This window comes from Scedosporium apiospermum (genome assembly GCF_000732125.1).
Source record: "Scedosporium apiospermum strain IHEM 14462 chromosome Unknown SEQ_SAPIO_0113, whole genome shotgun sequence".
Lineage (NCBI taxonomy): Eukaryota > Fungi > Ascomycota > Sordariomycetes > Microascales > Microascaceae > Scedosporium > Scedosporium apiospermum.
The window spans coordinates 85,489-105,149 of record NW_015971814.1 but is presented as its reverse complement, the minus strand read 5'-3'; the positions used below and the strand labels follow the sequence as shown (position 1 = coordinate 105,149).

Here is a 19,661-nt window from a genome sequence, read left to right as displayed (position 1 = left end):
GCGTCTACCTCAATCATATGAGCGTGCCTCGCCACGTCCTGATGAAGGCCATGGCAGGTCCGTCGGGCCGATGGACCCTGCAGATGAAGGTGGATATGGCCCTGGAGCGATACAATATCAGTCCAGCCGAGGGCAAGCTCATCATAGGGCCCGCTGTCTGGCCGGATGGCGAGTCATCCAATGCCGACTTCAAAATGTGGGGATTTCAAACGGAATGGCTGGAGCCCATTCATGACCCGCCCATTGTCGATCCGCAGAACAAGTTCGCGTTCATCGAATCAGGGTTGTGGTACTCTGTCTTGATGGGGCGCATTGACGTGCTGCTTCACCAGTCGGGGATGCAGTACGCCGAGCTCCTCAACGTCATGCAGTTCCCAAAGCTGCTTGGGGTCGGCCAACTCGCCATCTCGGCCCACCCCGACGCTGCCCCTGATACATGCAAACTCAACGAACTACAGCTCGACGGGGCCACGGCGAGTTCATTGGTCATCATGTGCCGCTTCATGCGCCTCGCTAGGAAGATGACTGACTGGTCCATCCTTGAACTTGGGTGCGCCCTAACCGCCTTCGACGAGAACTTCGTCTGGACCCCTAACAACGTGAGGACAGCGCTTGTCGACCTATCCGGAATAGATGATATTGCAGATCTGCTGGGGCTAGACCGCGGAGATGTGTTTCCCTTCTATGGTAACATCGGCGCGGTAGCCTACGTCGATTACCTCCAGGACATGAGTGTCGACGCGAGACAGCGAGCACGCTCCTTCTATGCAAAGCGATTCTGCGACCGCACTGTCGTCGACGATCACCTTAACCCGCCAATCTTCAACGATGATCCGGATACTTTAAACGGGCATATAAGCGACAGCGCGGTTGCTCTTGCGATGGGTCTCGAGATTGCCCCGACGGAGGTCTTGCTGCTGGCCGAATTCCTAGGCCTCGACATTCTCTCCCTGCAGTCTCTGTCGTCTCTGTACCGCCACTCCGTGCTCGCCAAGGGACTAGGCCTCGAAATTGTTGACTATACTGAGCTCGTGTCCATCACCTGGGCAGGTTCCCCAGAAAGTATCTTTCAGTCGCCAGAAGCCACGCTAGACTATGTGCGACAGGTCCAGAGATCTCTGTCAGCGGGTTTCTCCGTTGAGGAGCTCGACTTCATCTGCCGGCACAAATTTCGACCCGAGAGCGGCTTCTGTTCTTCTGACGATGATCTAGTCGTATTTTTCTCCGACCTGAGGACTGAGCTGCAGAAGATCGTGACTTCAAACACCACCAACTCGTCAACCCCTGACAAGTACCCCGACCTCCTGCGATCCAAACTCGCTCTAGCCGTCCCAGACTCGGCCATTGTTTCACAGGTTCTGTCCATCCTACAAAATACATGTTCCACCACCGTCTCGGTCGCCGGTGGCATACCCGATGATTTCACCACAGCGGCTACAGCCTCCCCGGCTGGACTGTTTCGGAATATGGCCCTCGACGCACTCACCTCGACCATCTCGTATACCGGTGCCATGGAAGACGACCAACTTCAAGGCCTGCTCGGCCTCGACGCCGTCAAGGCAAGCAGCGCTTTACAGGCCGCGCTGGTCCAGATCTTTGAGGACCCAAGGCGCTTTCTGACCAGGCAGCTGCGTTTCCTGTCCAGACCCACCTTCAAAGTTCAAGGAGAGTGCCAAGTAGCCGTGGCAGCGATCGCCACTAGCTTGCCTAAGTCGCTCGCCTCTCGGCTATTCTTTGATCCTGCATCCAACACGTTGAACTTCGCCGGCGTCATGACCGACGCAGAACTTCAACAGCTCCTCGCCGCCAGCCCGGCAGGGGACACGGCTTTCGAGGCCGGCATCCGAGCTCTGTACAACGCCGCTGAGGCGGCACAGGTCCCTTCTGATGCGGAATTGTTCATGGATAGCGCCGAAATTGGGCTGCTGTTCACCCGGCTTCAGGACGAGACAGACCAACAGCTGGTCGACAGGAGGATTGGCCAAGTGATCACCAGGCTGCTGCCAAAGCTGTCGCAGATGCTAAGCTTTAAGCTTCTAGTCCAGAAGCTGTCGGAATATCTCAGCTGCGAGCCCAGTATCATGGCGGATCTAGTTCAAAAATGGTGTCACTATGGGGGCAAGCATTTTGGCCCCATTATGCTCAACGCCGCTTTTGTCGAGAGCAACACCAAGGTCTCCATAGCGCGCAGTGAATACCCGCAGATGTTCGAAGCGGTGATACTGCTCCAGAAAACGTTGCTGGTGTTGAATAAGCTCAATCTATTATCTCGCGTCCAATGCGCATGGCTGTACGAGTTCGGGTCCACTGCTGAGGGGCGGGCACAAGGATGGCTTGACCTAAACAGTTTGCCCGTCGTGTCCACGCCATCTACCGCGGCTACTACAGCCGTTACATTCTCAGGTCTGTTAGCGCTGCTGGATCTGGTATCCCTCCAAGATATGCTCCCCTCAGGGCAGACCTACCTCGACAGGATCTACGGGCAAACTTCCCTGCCCGAATCCGATGCCGTCGTCCTTCTCGGCGATCTTTGCGCAGCCAAGAAATGGACGACCCGTGATGCCGAGTATTTCCTTGGGCCCCTCGGTTGGAACACCCCGCTTCCTGTGGCTCTCAGAAAGGTCGACACGTTCCTCGCCCTTCTGGCCGCGATGAGACAAGTCAGTCGTCTCGGCTGCCACGCCGAAGAAGCGTGGGGTTACGCCATATCGCAGCAGACGATGAAGCAAGCACTGTCATCGGTGCAGACGGCCAAGTCTCACTGCGACCAAGAAACATGGCACGTCGTGGCCCCAGGTCTTCGAGATACCTTGCGGGAAAAACAGAGGGCCGCTCTCGTCTCGTACCTCCTGGCTCACCCATCACGGAAGATACTACCCGCCTGGCACGGGACGTACGATCTGTACTCGCACTACCTCGTTGACTGCGAGATGAGCCCAGTCCAAATGACGACGCGGATTCTCCAGGCAACAAACGTAGTCCAGCTATTCGGACAGCGGTGTCTCCTCAGCTTGGAGCCCAACGTAGTAGCGGACGCTCCGGAATGGCAACAGTGGTCCAGCATTAAGGCATTCCGCGTCGCGGGCGCGGCAAGGCGGGTCTTCGTGCAGCCCGAAAACTATCTCGAGTCCCCGCTGCGGGACGACAAGACTCCTTTCTTCAAAGAGTTTGAACAAGAGATGCAGCAGGGAGGCATCGCCAAGGAACTGGCCGAGGACGCATACCTCCATTATCTGCAGAAGATGCAAACTGTGGCCCGGCTCGAGGTGCTGAGCATGTACCGACACCGGGGCGGTACAATAGAAGAGTCGGGCGATGTCGGAGTGGTTGCCGAAGACACGATCTTCGTGTTCGCGCGCACCAGATCGAGCCCGCCCTCGTACTTCTACCGCAGACTGCTCGATGAGGTCCAGTGGACGGCCTGGCAGCCCGTCGACATTGGCATCACGGGCGACCACCTGATCCCCGTCTTTTGGCATGGCAGATTGATGCTGTTCTGGGCCATCTTTACCGATAGACCCGGAACTGGCAAACTTGCTGTCCCGAATCTTGCCGGTGGTTCGTCCACAAACATGGAAGTCTCGATGAGCGACACTGAGTCCTGGTGGGATATCAAACTCGCCTGGAGCACCTTAAAAGACGGCCGCTGGCTGCCAAAGTGTCAAAGCGAGTCGTCTATTCCTGTATGGAAGAACACGTCGAGATGCACGACCTTTAACAAGCCCGCTGGGGGAAGCCAACGAGGGCGGTCCCTCATCACTTTCCGAGTGCACGGCGGGGAGGACGACTCGTCGCTTCAGATTGATTGTCTGCAATCACAAAATATCAGTGTTGGTTATAAGCTGGGAACTTTTACTGTGAGTATCATATCGAGCACGTTCTATTGCATCAAGCCTTGACTAAGAAAAAAAATCGCAGTTTAACAGCGTAAAAGGATCGCCATTCGTTACCTACCCGTCCAGGGAAAGACCTATTCTCTCCTTGGGAATCCCTATTGCCGCCGATCCCAGAAAAAGGATCGCACCTCTCCCGGGGACACGGCTGAGGAACATGGGGTTCGGAGAGGAGGATGATGACGCGGCTTTTGAAGAAGAGGACGATGAAGCGGACGATAAAACGGACCATTCTCTGGTGTTGTTTGGCGAGAACTTCGCATCAGATTCGGGGATGAGCCCAATTCCGAAGCAGTTCAAGGTGCTAGACGATACCCCGGGCTTATTCAACATCATCTACCCGCACCAGACTCTACAGTTCAATGTTGGCCAGCCGTTCTTTTTCCAGCACCAAGATCGCAGCTTTTTCGTCAAGGCGGACATGGTCAAAGTCCAGAGGGAACTCGAAGTGCGCCTCCCCGACCCCAACCCCGCCAACATCCCTTCCATACCTCCTATCAAGTTGCCTGTCACCAAGGTCCCGCTGTTACCCATCCCCGGCGACAAGAGACCCGAGATCTTGGAAGTTAGAAACCCCTTCCCCGATATCTCGAACCCAGCCACCGATCAAGGGCGGCCATCCACCCTGCGAATCCGCTCCCTCATTAGCAACTCCGGGCTTGATGCGACTCTTCTCAGGAGAATCCCTGAGAGCCCCCTGATCGTGCGCCGATCAGCAATGACACCTCGCAAAATTAGCATCACCGGCGGCATGAAGATTCCATCGCTCGGCAGCACGCTCCACATCTACAGACGGGACTTCCCAGATGAGGCACGCTTCCGCTTCCGCACATTCTACCACCCATACATTGACGACTTCATGGACAAACTGTCAAAGACGGGTCTTGACGGGCTCTTGGACCGAGACAACCAAAACCGAGAAGAGATAGACCTTTTCGCTGAAAAGAATCTCTACGGTCCCGACGATGCCTACATCGCGACAGACGGTGGCCATCCCCTCGAGGACGTCGACTTCAGCACTAGCGGGCCTATGTCCGTCTACAACTGGGAGCTGTTCTTCTACGCGCCGCTGCTCATCGCCGAGCGGCTGAGCCAGAATCAGCAGTTTGAAGAGGCCCAGAAGTGGTTCCACTACATCTTCAACCCCCTCGACGCGTCGTCTTTTGAAGCACCGGGACGCTTCTGGAGAACCCGGCCATTTTTCAAAATGCAAAGCGAAGCTTACCGGAACGCGAGCGTCGACATGCTCCTGCGCATCCTAGCTTCCCGCGGGAGTGCCTACGACCAGCTGGACAGCGACAAGAAGAAGATACACGACGATCTCGTGATCAACGTCGACCGGTGGCGCCGCAATCCCTTCAACCCTTTCCTAATTGCTCGCACACGGCCCACGGCCTTCCAGAGGGCTGTGGTTATGAAATACCTAGACAATCTAATCGCGTGGGGCAACCAGCTCTTCAGCCAGGATATGGTTGAGTCCATCACCGAGGCTACACAGATCTACATGCTTGCGGCCGAGATCCTGGGCGAACGCCCAGCCGAGATCCCCGCCCGCGCTGTGCCCACGGTCCAGACCTACAACAGCATCCGTGCTTCTCTCGACGCGTTCAGCAACGCTCTTGTCACCATCGAGGAGTTCATTCCCGTCTCACCCGCCGTGGCGCCATCTATTGTGTCCACCGCAAACAACCCCCAAAGTACCATGACGCCCACCATGCTCTACTTCTCCGTTCCCCGGAACGAGAAGCTCCTCAGCTATTGGGACACCGTCTCGGACGCTCTCTTTAAGATCAGGCACGGCATGAATATCCAAGGCGTCACACGCCAGCTCGCGCTCTACCAGCCCCCGATCAACCCCATGCTGCTGGTCCAAGCCGCCGCCTCAGCCGCCGCATCAGGTGGCACCATGGATCTGGGGAGCATCCTTGGCGATCTCAACGCGCCGCTGCCATACTACCGCTACAGCACCATGGTGGCCCGTGCTATGGACCTGTGCAACGACCTGAAGGCGTTCGGGGCTGCTCTTTTAGCAGCGCTCGAGAAGAGGGACGCGGGCGCCCTCGAGCTTCTGCGTGCCGTCCACGAGAGAGAGGTATTAGACACAGTGCGCGCCGTGAAGCAGGGTGCCATTGATGAAGCGGTAGCGTCGCTCACTGCCTTGCAGCAGGGGCGGCAGGTGATTGAGACGCGTCTGCAGCATTACCGCGGTCTCAAGTTCATGAACGCGAGCGAGCAGAGCCACCAGGGATTGGAGATCCAGGCGCTGAACTTACAAAACACCGAGATGATGCTGTTCCCATACGCTGCCCTCATTGCACTCGTGCCACAGTTTAAGATTGGCGCACCGACTAGTAAGTTTTTTCCACGTTTGAGGACCGCCAACGTGAGCTAACATTCTTGTCAGCCATCGGTGCCGACCTGGGAGGCCAGGCGTTTAGTATGATGGAGAGTACGCTCGCCAAGGTCATTAGCTCCATGATCTCGATAACGAGGGCCCAGAGCGCCATGGTGGCCACCATGGCCTCATACGAGCGCAGATGGGAAGATTGGACGCTGCAGAGGGAACTGGCGGAGCAGGAGCTGATACAGCACGACCGTAATGTCGACGCGGCCATTCAGAGGGTGGAAACAGCCAAGAAGGATCTCGAAGTGCACGCTAGACAGACAGAACACGCTCAGAGAATCCACAGCTTCCTCCTGTCCAAGACCACATCAACGGCTCTGTATGACTGGATGATCGGCCAGACCTCGGCCACATACTTCCAGACGTATCAGATGGCCTTTGAGACGGCCAGGAAGGCGGAGCGCGCATTCCACTTTGAGCTAGGTGACGAAGACGCTTCCTCCGTCTCGACTCCCTTTATCCGCTTCGGCTACTGGGACGGCCTGAAGAAGGGACTCCTGGCGGGAGAAAAGCTAGCGGCCGACATCAGGCGCATGGACCTCGCCTACCTGGATCGCAATCACCGCCAACTCGAGCTGACAAAGTCGGTCTCGCTGGCGCAGCTCGACCCAGTGGCGCTGATCCAGCTCAAGGAGACGGGCGAATGCTCCTTCTCCATCCCCGAGGCCATATTCAATCTCGACTACCCAGGCCACTACTTCCGGCGCATCAAGTCCGTGTCGGTCACGGCCCCATGCGTCGCCGGCGCCTACACCACCGTAGCAGTATCGCTGACCCTGCTGAACTCGACGACACGCATAACGCCGGCGACTGGCAAAACCTACGTGCGGCAAGGCGCTGCCGACATCCGGTTCAGCGACGTCTATGGTTGTGGTGCCGGAGGTTCGACCATCGCGACCTCGTCGGCGCAGAACGATACTGGCGTGTTCGACCCCAGCGGAGCCGACGGGCGTTATATGCCGTTCGAGGGAGCGGGCGCTGTGTCGTCGTGGCGCGTGCAGTTGCCGCCGCCCGAGATAGCGCCCTTCAACCTGCAGTGGTTGGCGGATGTCGTGGTGACGCTGCGGTACACGGCGCGGTCAGGTGGAGACACACTGCGGGCTGCGGCTGTGGATAGTCTCAAGAAGACGGCACTTCGCGCCTTTCCTGTCGCGCAAGGACAGAGCGGGCTCGCGAGGGCATTTAGCATCCGCCACGAGTTTCCCGATGCTTGGAGCTGCTTGCGGCGCGGCGACGGGTCGTCTAATAGTACGAGCATGCTGAACTTGTCGTTAGAACGGTTTCCGTTCATAGTCAGCGCTGCGGAAAAAGTGGTTTTCCGGCGCGTGGTCGTGTTTGCGCGGGTGGCCAACTCTTTGGGTGGAGATGAGGGTGTGGGGGTGACGTTGGCCTTTGGGGATGACGCTATCGAGCTCCAGAACGGGCCGTTCCCCGACGTCAAGGCGGGACAAACGGTGATGTTTGCAGGGTTCAGTCCCAGGAATAAGGGTCCTGGCATGTACAAATTTGGTCTGTCGAGGGGGGACGACGGAGAGCCGGTGGGGGAGGACGAGGTCTTTGACTTGGTTATTGTGGTTTATTATGAAGCGAAATGGAAGCAATGATGGACTGGGACCTTGTATGGATTGGCCCAGATCTCTTTTATCGTATTCTATTTTAGAATGATAGAGTGAGAAGGTACTTAACGGCCGGAGAGTGGCTCGGTCTTGGCACTATAATATTATCGTCCGTCCATCCCCTGGCTTGCCTTGCTGGGGATTCAAGGTCGGACTTTATCGCAGAACTAGCGGTCTGCCTCCTTAGAATCTTTTTGTATTCTCGGAAGATTACAGCCCTCTGTTTTCCAAGGGTCCTAATTGCCCTGACACTTTGAACGCATAGGCACAATGCATAGGCTTTCAAATGGATGATTGAGACAGCACTTCAAGGTTTCTGACAAGAATTGAACATTCCTAAGAAAGAGGGCTCTCGTTCGTTGGCATTGCGTCCCTCAACGCCTTCGCAACTTGGGGTTGGGGATTCATAAGCGCCCAACCTAGTGCCGTTTTGCCGTAGCCATCTTTATGAGCGGGATTAAATTTCCCAGTCTCTAGAAGGAGCAAGATCATATCCACCGATGCGCATGGAGCTGCGTATGCAAGTGCAGTCCTACCATCGCCGGAGACCGCTGCCACATCTACCCTTGGACATTCTAGGATCAGCTTCGCAACTGCCGTGGTTTTCTGCATGGCGGCGCAGTGAACCGCCGCACGTCCCGACATGTCGAGTTGGTTGACAGCAAGTTGTGGGGAGGAGAGAAGTAGCGGGATTGCATCGATGAGGCGGTGAGTGATTGCGAGATGTAGAAGCGTTTCTCCTCCTTTCGTCACCACATCAGTCTCTACCCTGGGAGAATCTAGAAGCAGCTGGAGTATGTGCAGCCTTTTGTGAATAATTGCGAGCTGCACGGCAGTATAACCCATTCTATCCACGGATGAGATGTCGGTCGCTTGGTGCGTTAAGAGAAAGCTGACGACGTGTGGTGCATCGTAAATCACCGCCAAGTGCAGCACCGATTCTCCTTCTTGTCCCTCAAAGTTCACGTCCACCGGGGTTCTCTGCAGGAGAAACGCTGCAACGTTGCCGGCACCCTTGGCGATCGCCTCCCGGACCATTGTTGTAGCGTCGGGAAGGGCTGTTGAGGAATTTTCACGCCTTAGCACGAGAGACGTGCTGGCTGTGCTTGTAGAGTTATTGGAGTTCAACTTGAGCATAAAATCAAGATCGCGTTCCGAAAAGGCTGAGTCCTTGTCGGCTTCGATACAAAGTTGCAGCATATTGGCACTTCTAGCCACTGCTGATGAAGGAGAAGAAGAAGAGACATTCTCGACAAGAAGAGAGGACAATTTCGTCCGCGAACCCTTTAGGAGTATCAGGATGAACCCAGCTCCTGCGTCAACAGCGAGGCGCCAAGCCAGTTCGAGATTCCTCAACGAGCAGCTCTCTATTGCACGTGATTCGAGGAAGAGGCTACACAGGGCGACGTCTCCCTTCGTGATGGCGACATGTAAAGGCGTACGACCATCGATATCCTCGATATTGATATCCGCTCCATGCTTGAGGAACAAGCCGGTCAGCGACCTTGATCTCTTATCTGTGGCATAATGGAGGGCAGTCTTCCCCGCGCCATCGCAGAAATTGACGACGTCAGGGCATCGCTGCGAGATAGCTGCGGCATGCGCGGTGAGGTCGCGCTGGACATAGACGTGCAACAATGATGTGCCGCTGGAGTCTCGGACGCGACAATCTGTATGGGGCCAATTGATTAAGGTTTTTGCAGCGGCCGCAGACTGAGTCGCTAACGCCACTTGTAAAGCTGTATTTCCCTCGGGGTCACGGATATTCGGGTCTACATTGCGGTCATTGAGCGCGAAGGATACAATGATGCTACTGTCACCCACGGCTCCGACGTGTAGTAGAGCCTCTTGTGGCATACGGATGTGCCAGCAAGAGGTCCCGTGAAAGGGGTGGCTCAGCCGCAAATCGATACAATGCCGCCACCTTTGAGCATATCGAAGTAAGCGGTCCTGCATCCACATAGTTGAAACGGCGCAGGGGGCAGGGTTACCGGGTTCAAACAAGGCCGCGAATTCTTGTCCCTCCCACGATATCAACGACTCCCGGTCTTCCGGCCATGGTGTGCTAGTATTCCAGACCGCTGGAGTCATAATTTCTAACAACTCCGGTTTATTCAGCTGCTCGCGAACGCTAAAGGAAATTAGCTCTTGACGATTGTCCAGAACGAGCAGATCCCACTCAATTCCTGGCCTGCTCTCCGACGTGTTATCCAGTGGTGAAGAGGCCACACCGTGATAAACAGTGGACCAGATATTTATGTTTAAATGGTGCAACGTATGGAAGATTGAGTCACGCGTCCCTTCCGACAGATAGGAACTACTTCCAAGGAGGAGCATGAGAAGCGAGCTCGAAAAGTACTTGATGGGATGGCCGTCTTCAGAATAGGTTTGGCCCGATCTGAGTATTGCCTCTAGGGCGCCCAAATCCCACAGGTTGTTATTTGGGTTCAATTCTGGGAGCATCGTTATCAGACGCTCTACACGCCAAAGGCAATGCTCGAACGAGGATGCTCTCGAACGTGAAGATTCCGGGGTCCAGTATGGGGGATGATAGCGTCCCGTGAAGTATCCATCGAAATGGTCTCTTGATAGAAGCGCCCAACCCAATAGACTCATACCAAAACAGTCCGTGTCGTTTACCCCTGGGTGCTGAAGCTGACCCGCTCTCCTCTGAAGGCGTTCTAGAAATGGGTCAAGCGTATCGAGTTCCAACATGCAAGCGGTATGGACTAGCGATTGGCCGTTTGATCGTTGAGCTAAAAACTGGAACGGGACATTATAGGACCATAACTTTTGTGCTTGTGTAGGAAGACCGGCGGGAACAGGGGCTGAACGCCTACCAGGTGAGGCAGCTTTGGCGTTTATCTCGGCGTTTAGCGCAACACAATAACGCTCTGCTAAGTCTTGTAGCCATTGGTCGAGGGATTTGGAAAGACGTAAGAGCTGTATCCATGAACGTTCAACCAACGAAGATATTATCACCGGGCGATGTTTCGAGTCAAATAAGAGATATGCGAGGCAGCCTCCTGCCATGGCTGGGACAACTCCCTCCAAGACATCCCAATGAGTGTCAAAATAGACGGAGATGGTCGAGTGCGCCAATGTCACCCGGTCCCTAACACCGGCCGGGTGCGCATCTAGCCTAACCAGTCCAAGGCAGCAGTCAAGGGTCGTAGTGCGACTGGGGAGATTGTCTTTCTGGAACCTAACATGGTCGGGGTCCAACGCCAAGATGTGTCGAAGTTCGTCTAATGAAAGTGGCCCGATGAAATGAATCCAAGCAAGTATTCGAAAGGCCTGGTCAGCATGAGTATGTTCCCGAATCCGCGCCAAGGTCTGGCCAAATGCGGAGTCGAGCGCCCCTGGTAAGTCCTTCAAAGCCTCTCGGCGGCGGTATATCGTGTTGTGACTCAGAACCAGAGTGGTATGCAATGAGGCAAGCAGGAACCTTTCGTACATAACAAGTTCATATTTTAGTTGAAACCGTACCATAGGTGGACGATCGATGGTGGAATTACTTACATCCCGTTGGCCAGTGCTGATATATATTCCTGTATCTCGTAGGCCAGGTCAGGAGGCAAGAGCTCGGGTTGGCGGGCTCTTTCATGTTCAACTTGTTCAGACACGACGGCGTAGATATCGGCATTTTGAGGTTGTATAGTTTGAACCTCGGCATCCGGAAATACTCGCTTTACCATACTTGTAATGGATTGCCGTCCTATGAAGAAGAAAGACGTGGGCAACGGAAACTCTCGACAAAGCGTAAGCAGATGTTCTGCGTCCCCACACTCGTCGAGAGCGTCTATGCATACAAATAGCCTTTTGACCAACGGCGCCAGAAGCTCCAGAACGCGGTACATTTCTTCAATCGTGGCAGTTGGTCTGCGAAGCTTGATATGAGAAAGACGAACCACCTCAACCACTTTGTCTGGAAGTGAGTCGAATTGGCCAAGAAGCTGCCGAAGTAACGCTCCCACAAGAGCAGTAACAGGGTAATTTCCGGTCCTCTGGTAGTCACAATAGAGGTAAGTTACGTATACACCAGTTCCGGATGCGTTCACGTCACGGAGGTGGTCAATAACGCGAGATCTTTGGAAGGTCGTCAGAACGCATGCCAACTGTGATGCTCGATTATTCTCACATTGTAAAGGTCTTTCCCTGGCCAGGATCACCAACCCAACAGATGGCTTTCGCGCAATTGTCAGTCTGGGAAGGTTGGAGCCACTGCTGAAAGCCGGTGTCACGAAGGATCCATCCACAAGTCCCGAGAAGCCTCTTTGCCTTGATCTCTTCATGTCTTGAAGAAGGGTCGATTGGCGATAGCCATTCAAGAGCTTGGCCATGCAGTTTATCCGCATGGTACTCCGAAAGTTCTGCCATCAGATGTGTCAGGTAGGGTCTCACCATCTAAGACGATTAATGACCAACTGACCTTTCTTCATCTCCTCCAGTTGCGTCAAGCCTATCTGAATACGATCGATACGCTGGGCGGAGTCCGAGATGCACGATGCAATTACGCACAGCTTTTCGAGCATACACTCTAGTTGCGCGGACTGTTCAGGAAAGGACGCGGCCATCTGGGACAGGGTGTCGCCCTGGATCTTAAAGTGAGAGATGACTTCTTTATGTGACTTTGACATTTGCTGACTATGCCAGGACTCATTTAGAGTGGTGACAATACAGATTGCAGGAGGCTCAGATAAAAGTCTTACCAATTTTTCATCACTAGGCAAAATTCAAACGTGCTTTGCATGGCATGCAGCTCAGATATGAGTTCCTGGCATTGCTTCTTATCAAACGGCCATCGAAACCGGGAAAGGGCCGACTTGATGCTACCGGACACTGATTTTTCTGGAGTATTATCAGACGAACCAGCAGGCGACTGAGATCTAAGTTTCCTCGACAGCTCCAACACGCGTGTCTGACAAGCTGAAATCGCTACTGTGAGCGCGGAGTCGTCCGCTAATGTCATGTCTCTGGCTTCATCGGTCTTCAGGAAAGCCTCCAGTTTCTGCAATGTGGCCACGAGCGCGTTTACTGTCTTAGAAAGTTGTAGGGCCTCTTCGGGCGCCGATCGGATGCTGACGGCTGTGTCGATCACTTTTGGGATTTGGATGGCCAAGCTGACCAGCCCGGCCACTGAAGCTGCTACGCCGAGAGCTTCCATCGGGGGCAAGGTTGGCAAAAACAACTAGTCGATTTATTCTCAAAGTATATCCATGATTGAGTGATGCCGGAGGACGGCTTTGGAGGCGGGGGCGGGCGACATAAGACCGATGACCACACATCAGGCTGCTATTCGTCAAATCGTTCTCAGGGCGCTCACCAACATGAGGCGCGCGCATTCAAGCTCTCAACTGCAATCACGTGGGCTGCTGAGCTTAATGTATGTGAATTCGCACGCATGGTCCAAGACGCCCAGCGTGGCTTAGTCGTGGCTATGCCAGGGTGTGATAGCAAGAGGAGGGAATAATACGTCGGGTCGTCGACCAGGATCAGGCAGCCGTCGCCAAATTGCGCTGTTTTAACAATTTTAGTGCAGGAGGCACTGTTTTGGCCTGCTTTTCTGGCAGTTATACTAAAATGGCTCGTACTCACGTTCGAACCCGTAAAGCGCCATTGCCGCTCATTGAGGTCATCCGGTCCATGAGAGCATGGTCGAAGAGGTCTGCGATAATATCTGTAAAAGTGTAATAAACATGAGACATCATTTCTTCACTCCTGTCATACCAACATTAATATACAGATAAAAAATTAAAGATATGTCAGGGCGTTATCCCACATCCACGTCTGGTCCGCGGCTGGCAGGCCGAGATTCCAGTCTGCTAAGCCTACCGTATCATACGACATCGAATCATTTCTGACGATAGCCTGGCCTTCCTGCATTTCGCCGCTTAGAGCCATCTGTGGTACAAACGAGGGTTGGCCCTGTCCTCCTTGTCCGAGATCTTGCGGCGCGGATCCCACCAGCTCCGCAATGTTCAACACACTGCTTCGCACCGTCCCATAGGCACTTTGAGAGGCTTCGTTGGGCATCGCGGGAAGTGCATCTGCTGCTGGCTCTCCAAATGGAGAAATCGCCATGTCGTTCTTGCGGCCAAAGCCAATGTCTCCCCTCGCATTGATCAAATGCTGAGTTTCTTCGCCCGCTATGACATGCATCAAGTCTGTCAAAACCTCCCTTAGCTGGGACCATATCGGCGCCAAAAATCCGGTGTCTTTGGCTACTTTGATTAGCCTCGCAACTCCACGCTTACTTTCCTGCCCTTGATCAGAGAGCGGGTCAGCAAGCGCGATGATGCTGAGGATGACGCCCGCCGCGAGAGCATGGACCCCGGCGTGAGCAGCTGCTGGGCTAACTCGGAGCAGTTTAAGCAGTTCGGCATGCTCTCCGATGAGCGAGGTGCGCACAGCCGAGGACCAGCACTGGTTTCTCGCCTTTCGCTTCAAGTCACGCATCAGCTCCGCCTCGGCTTGTCTATCTTGGTTTGATACCGGTAGAGGGAGGTCGATATGGAGAGGCCTATCTAAGGTTATTAACGGGCGGAATAATATAACTTGGGCGTTGTCGTAAGATATTTGTAGCGTTATGGCCTGCAGCGCAAGTTTCCGCAGAACCGGATCCGCGCCTGGGCTGTCGTAGGAGCGGCCCAAATAAGTCTCGGGTCTGAGTTCATGTCCAATGTTCCGCTCCCAGTCGAGCAATTGCCTGTGGAATGCGGAGATCTGCTGGATCAGATCGCGGGGTTTTCGCCGGCGACCAAAGTAGAGGTCGCGCATAATGGAAGCTATAATTGTGTATAGTTTCGCTTTGTTCATGTTGTAGGAATTGGTACTTATTGTTGAAACAACTCCACCATCACTCACACCATCGACAGTACCAGGGTTATCCTCAAAGCTCAGCGGTAATTCAACTTGGCATTCGTCGATGACTACTATAGGCGGGCGACCATATGAAATTGCCATAAAGCTGGGACCTGACAGTTAGCGTTGGCTAACTTTAGGTGGTTGGTCGCGGTGGTGGTGTTTGGTTTGGTGGGACAAACATACCCCGAGGTGATGAAGAGAACCCACCACAGGCGGCGGCGAACCTCTCGTTCATGATCGTCAACCGATTTCCAAGTGTGCTCCTGGTGCAAACCCATTCTCATCGCAGCTTTGATGGTGGCTTCTACAGTAACGGAAGCAGCGTGCGTCTGACTTACGATGAAGTACGCGCTGCCTAGAAGGTAGTTGTAAACCCTCGCCTCTATCGTAAACTCTTGCATAGACGGCAGAAACCAAGCCCCGGCAACTTGCAGGATTTTCAATTCCAATTGGGGAAAGTCCACACCTTGGCATTTCTCCTCCCTATCTTTCTGCGGCATGAACCGGGCGCCAAAGAAGCAGACAACAAGCATAAGATAAAGGAAGCTCTTGTCATGGGGATCAGCCATGCCACTGACGACGATGGGGTGGGCTCGGGCACTAAAGCTAGGCTCGTGAAATACCGTGAGGTACCAGTGCATGCAGTCGGAGTACGATTGGAACAACGCCCATGTTATCGATGGTGATGGCAACTCCATGCCAATGATTTGAGAAACGGGAACGGGAGGTCGCTTCTCTCGTGGTGTATCCTCAGACGGATTGGCATCGGGGATGGCATCGTGAACCTGGTTCTTTTTACAGTGTGTATATCGATACTTGTGGAAGATCTGCAAGGCCTACTTGTTAGCATTTAGGGTACTCCTCGAGTCAATAGGGATGAAGTCCCCCGTACTTTATCTACTAATCCGATGGCTGATGCTCTCTCACGGGGTTCTCCATCCGCCATTGAGCCGCTAGAGAAAGGTATATCTTCTCCTAGTATGGAAACCTGACTTCGATACGGAAGCGGCCGGTGGTTGTCCTCCAAGATAGGCGAGCGGGCAGATATGCTCAGTGAAGGATGACTTGGAGCAGCATCCGGAAGGGCGGGCAAGGACACTCCACTCTTGGGACGCATACGGTTGGACCTCCTGTTTGAAATTGTCAATTATTGATCGTCAGCAGCCACAGTTCAGGCTCCATCAAGGCCTGCCTTACCTAGTCCGTTCCGTCGCCTCGGTACACGCCTCATTTGCTCGAACACATAAAGGACAAGGGCGCGTGTTATCACACTGGATGCGGAAGCACCGAGGAATATGTTAGACATCATTGCCCACCCGAACGAAATAGGCTCGCTGCATATGACCAGTCGACTCCGGACTGGTTGGGGGCCATATGGAGTCAGTCTCGGACTCTGGGCCGGAGGGTTAGCCTACCTTCAACTTCTGACGCCGGCACCTGGCGCAGGCGTGCCGAATACGCTTGCGTTCCGTCTCCATCACTTTTGGCCAGTCAACGGGGCCTAGGGAATGGAGCCGATGTTCATGGGGAGGAAAGGGCGAAATGATTTGGCGAACCCCACAAACGGATACCGGCTCCTTTAAGTGAGCCGGTGCACGACACTAAGATTGACGTTACCACGGGCTGCTAGACTTCAAATGAACTGAATTGAGCTAAAATCCCCACACTTTGTTATCCTAGTGTCTCCGCAGCGCTTTGGCCGAACTTCCCAGTTAGTACTAGTCCACACGAAATAATGCATCGGCTCCAACACGGCTCATTGCTCCCTGAAATCCTGGGATCACCCGGCTCCTCCTAGGAGCTCAGCCTCTGATCAAGCTCTTACCTGATGAAGTACCACTTGAAAACGAAGTTCCGTCATTTAATTGCTCGAGTCCGTCCGTCCAATATCAGGCCATAAGGTGTCTCCTCGTTCGAGCCATTCCTCCACTTTGGGTGGTCTCAATTGCCATTGTATTCGCGTTGTTTCCTATTCTAATCTACTCTGCGTCTTTGTGAATCTCCCTCAAAGAACAAAATTCCCACCCATAAAGACGTGGAGACTTTTTCGTTTCGGGATTAGCTCACGAAAGGTGACCCCGCCTCCCCGCTTCCATGGGCCCAGACGGAGCCGATGAGAGCCGGTCACATGACTCGGCTTCCGGCTCCCTGAACCAGCTCCAGGCGTCTCTCCATCACCATTTGGACGATGTGGTGTGGATGAAAGGAGGAGACATGCCTCGGTTTGCGCCATATGTCCGGATCCTATTCGCCTCGTGATACTCGGTGTACTGAACGAACTCGGGATATATCAGTATTCATGACTCCATAACCTCACACAATCATCGAGACCATTGTGTTGAAATCATCTAATAGCCAACGCAATTCAATTCACCCATCTCCAAGCCAGCCGACGAAAAAGAGAAAGGAAAATTGCCTCCTACAACATGGCTCCTACCAAGGGTCCTTCGTCCTCCACCGACGGCTTCTTCCAAGTCCTTCCCCGCATCGAACCCCAGTACACCTCCCCCACCCTTACTACGCCGGGATCCCAGTCTGTCCAAACCGCGTCCGACGACCCAGTCCTCGCGCGAATCGTGCGCCTCTACCTCCCCGCCAAGGCCCAAGCAACCGTGGGTGCCGAGCTCCATCGGTTCTCCCGCCGCGTGCTGCAGCCCGCCGTCCTCGATCACGTCGTCGACGCGGAGACGAACCTCCCCTTCCTGCGCCCGTTGACTACCTTCGGAGAGGAGAATCGCGAAGACCCTCTTGTTACTTCGGAAGGGTGGAGGGCGCTGAAGAAGATTGCCGTCGAGGAGCGCGTCGTCCATGCCGCGTACGACAAGTCTGTTACTTCGCATAATCGCCGTGTCGAGCAGTTCGCGCTTCATCATGTTTGGTCTCACTCGGCGGCACTGACTATGTGCCCGTTGTCCATGACAGATGGCGCGGCGACCATGCTTTCTCGCCATCTCAACGACCCTGACGGTGACCAGCCGGGGAGGCAGGCGGTCATTCGAGAGTCGTACCGAAGGCTGATTTCGAAGGATCCCTCTGAGTCATGGACCAGCGGTCAGTGGATGACGGAGAGAACTGGTGGAAGTGACGTTCGCGGCACGGAGACCCTTGCTCGCAGATTAAGCGCCCAGGAGATCGCCCAAGATGCCCAGAATGGGATTTCTCAGGATATCATCGGGCAGCCCCTTGGCCCCTGGCGCATCGATGGCTTCAAGTGGTTCAGTAGCGCCACGGATTCAGACCTGACAGTTCTCCTTGCTCAGACTTCTAAGGGTCTGAGTGCTTTCATGGTTCCAATTCGCCGTAGGGCCGGCAACGGCCGTGCGTACGCCAATGAAGGCGAGATCCCAACGGAGCTCAACGGTATCCGCATTCAGCGCCTCAAAAACAAGCTGGGCACCAGGGCTGTCCCTACGGCCGAGCTTGAAATCAAGGGAGGCCGCGGTTGGCTCCTGGGAGAGGAGGGCAGGGGTGTTAGGGAGATCGCCGCCCTGTTCAACATTACTCGAATCTACACTTCGGTCGGCAGCGCCACAAATTGGTCGAGGGGTCTCGCGATCTGCCGTGCTTACTCCAAGGCACGGACGGCCCGTGGCAAGTTTCTCTGGCAGCACCCCCAGCACCTGTTTTGGATGGCTGGCGAGACGGTCAAGTACTGGGCGGCCACGCAATTTGCCTTCTTTGGCGTTGCCTTGCAGGGATGCGTCGAGCAAGGTTGGAACGAGGCCGTTGACGGCACGGCTGCCTCGCTACTGATTCCTCGGGATCCCGCTGCTCAGGCTGCGCTTTTGCGACTTTTGACCCCGGTGATGAAGAGCCAGGTGAGTCTTGCGGCCATAGAAGGCGTGAGAGCTTCTATGGAGTGTCTTGGAGGCGTTGGATACTGTGAAAATCATGAAGATCACGGTGTCCTGAACATCAGTAGGCTCTTCCGAGACACCGTCGTTCAAGTCATCTGGGAAGGAACCGTTAGTGTCATGGCCGAGGATATCGGCCGTGTTCTCAAGGACAAGAGAGTCGGCGGCGGAAATGTGATCCCGACCGTCTACGCTCAGTGGGTGAACAGCGTCCTGAGCCAGGTGAGCTGGGAGCTCGGTGGTGAATGCGCTGCCGTCCAGGAGCGTTTGCAAGCTCTCATTGACCTAGTCACTTCAATTGATCATGCCGAGCTCGAGTACCGCGGAAGGGATATCCTCCGTCACCTCGAGGTTGTTACCGCCGCTACCCTTCTTCTCTTCGACGCCATTATCGACGGTGATGAGATTGCGACGCACATTGCCAGGCGTTATGTTCGTTCTACGACACTGCCTAACAGTGACTACAACAAGAAGGAGAAGCCGGACTGGAAGACGGAGCTGGAGGTTGACCGACGCATTTTCTTGGGAGATGGCTTCCGCCCGGTTAACAGCAAGGGCAAACTGTAAATCCAAAGTGGATGGTTATATTCGTGCAGTATATGGATGTCAAGTTTTATACGTGTATTTTCTCCCCCCCAGTGTCGTCCCAACGTACCAAATTGGACTCGACTTCGACGAAGCTTGATGTAATTTTATATTATTTAGTCCGTTAGATCCTATTTCTCTCCCGTGTATTCAAAACTAAACTAACACCTGGTAAACACTTGAGAGACCACGTTCATGCTAGCCTAGAAATGGGTTTCTCAAGGCGTTAAAAAGAGACAACGTTATCAAAGAATGTCGCCGAGATGCAAGCTCGCGGGTAGGACAAATGAGTAACTTATCCATAACTGTCGGAGATATAATATAAAAGAGGCGTGCAGCGGGTGACATTACGTCTTACAAGGATGATTTAGAGTTAGCCTGCGGTGGTGAAGCTGGTGGCGATTCGCTAGGATGTAATCTTAAGATTATGACTGTTGCCTCA

The 19,661-nt window shown here is 54.3% G+C and overlaps 3 protein-coding genes and 2 pseudogenes across 3 annotated transcripts; 2 read left to right on the top strand and 3 right to left on the bottom strand.

The window, feature by feature from the left end:
• Positions 1-17: 17 nt before the first annotated feature.
• Positions 18-7,901, top strand: SAPIO_CDS7946 (uncharacterized protein; the record flags this gene model as incomplete). The annotated part of the gene is made up of 3 exons (XM_016789700.1): positions 18-3,857; positions 3,919-6,244; positions 6,298-7,901. The coding sequence occupies 3 exons, from the start codon at positions 18-20 to the stop codon at positions 7,899-7,901; spliced, it is 7,770 nt and encodes a 2,589-aa protein (XP_016640680.1).
• Positions 7,902-8,249: 348 nt separating this feature from the next.
• On the bottom strand, positions 8,250-9,869 carry SAPIO_CDS7945 (annotated as a pseudogene; the record flags this gene model as incomplete).
• A 2,181-nt stretch (positions 9,870-12,050) lies between these two features.
• SAPIO_CDS7944 (uncharacterized protein) lies at positions 12,051-13,080 on the bottom strand (the record flags this gene model as incomplete). The annotated part of the gene is made up of 3 exons (XM_016789699.1): positions 12,051-12,286; positions 12,346-12,560; positions 12,626-13,080. 3 exons carry the CDS (start codon positions 13,078-13,080, stop codon positions 12,051-12,053), a joined length of 906 nt encoding a protein of 301 aa, XP_016640679.1.
• Positions 13,081-13,667: 587 nt separating this feature from the next.
• Positions 13,668-16,089, bottom strand: SAPIO_CDS7943 (uncharacterized protein; the record flags this gene model as incomplete). Its single annotated transcript, XM_016789698.1, has 5 exons — positions 13,668-14,701; positions 14,795-14,883; positions 14,964-15,607; positions 15,900-15,910; positions 15,978-16,089. 5 exons carry the CDS (start codon positions 16,087-16,089, stop codon positions 13,668-13,670), a joined length of 1,890 nt encoding a protein of 629 aa, XP_016640678.1.
• Positions 16,090-17,206: 1,117 nt separating this feature from the next.
• Positions 17,207-19,201, top strand: SAPIO_CDS7942 (annotated as a pseudogene; the record flags this gene model as incomplete).
• Between the last annotated feature and the right edge of the window lie 460 nt (positions 19,202-19,661).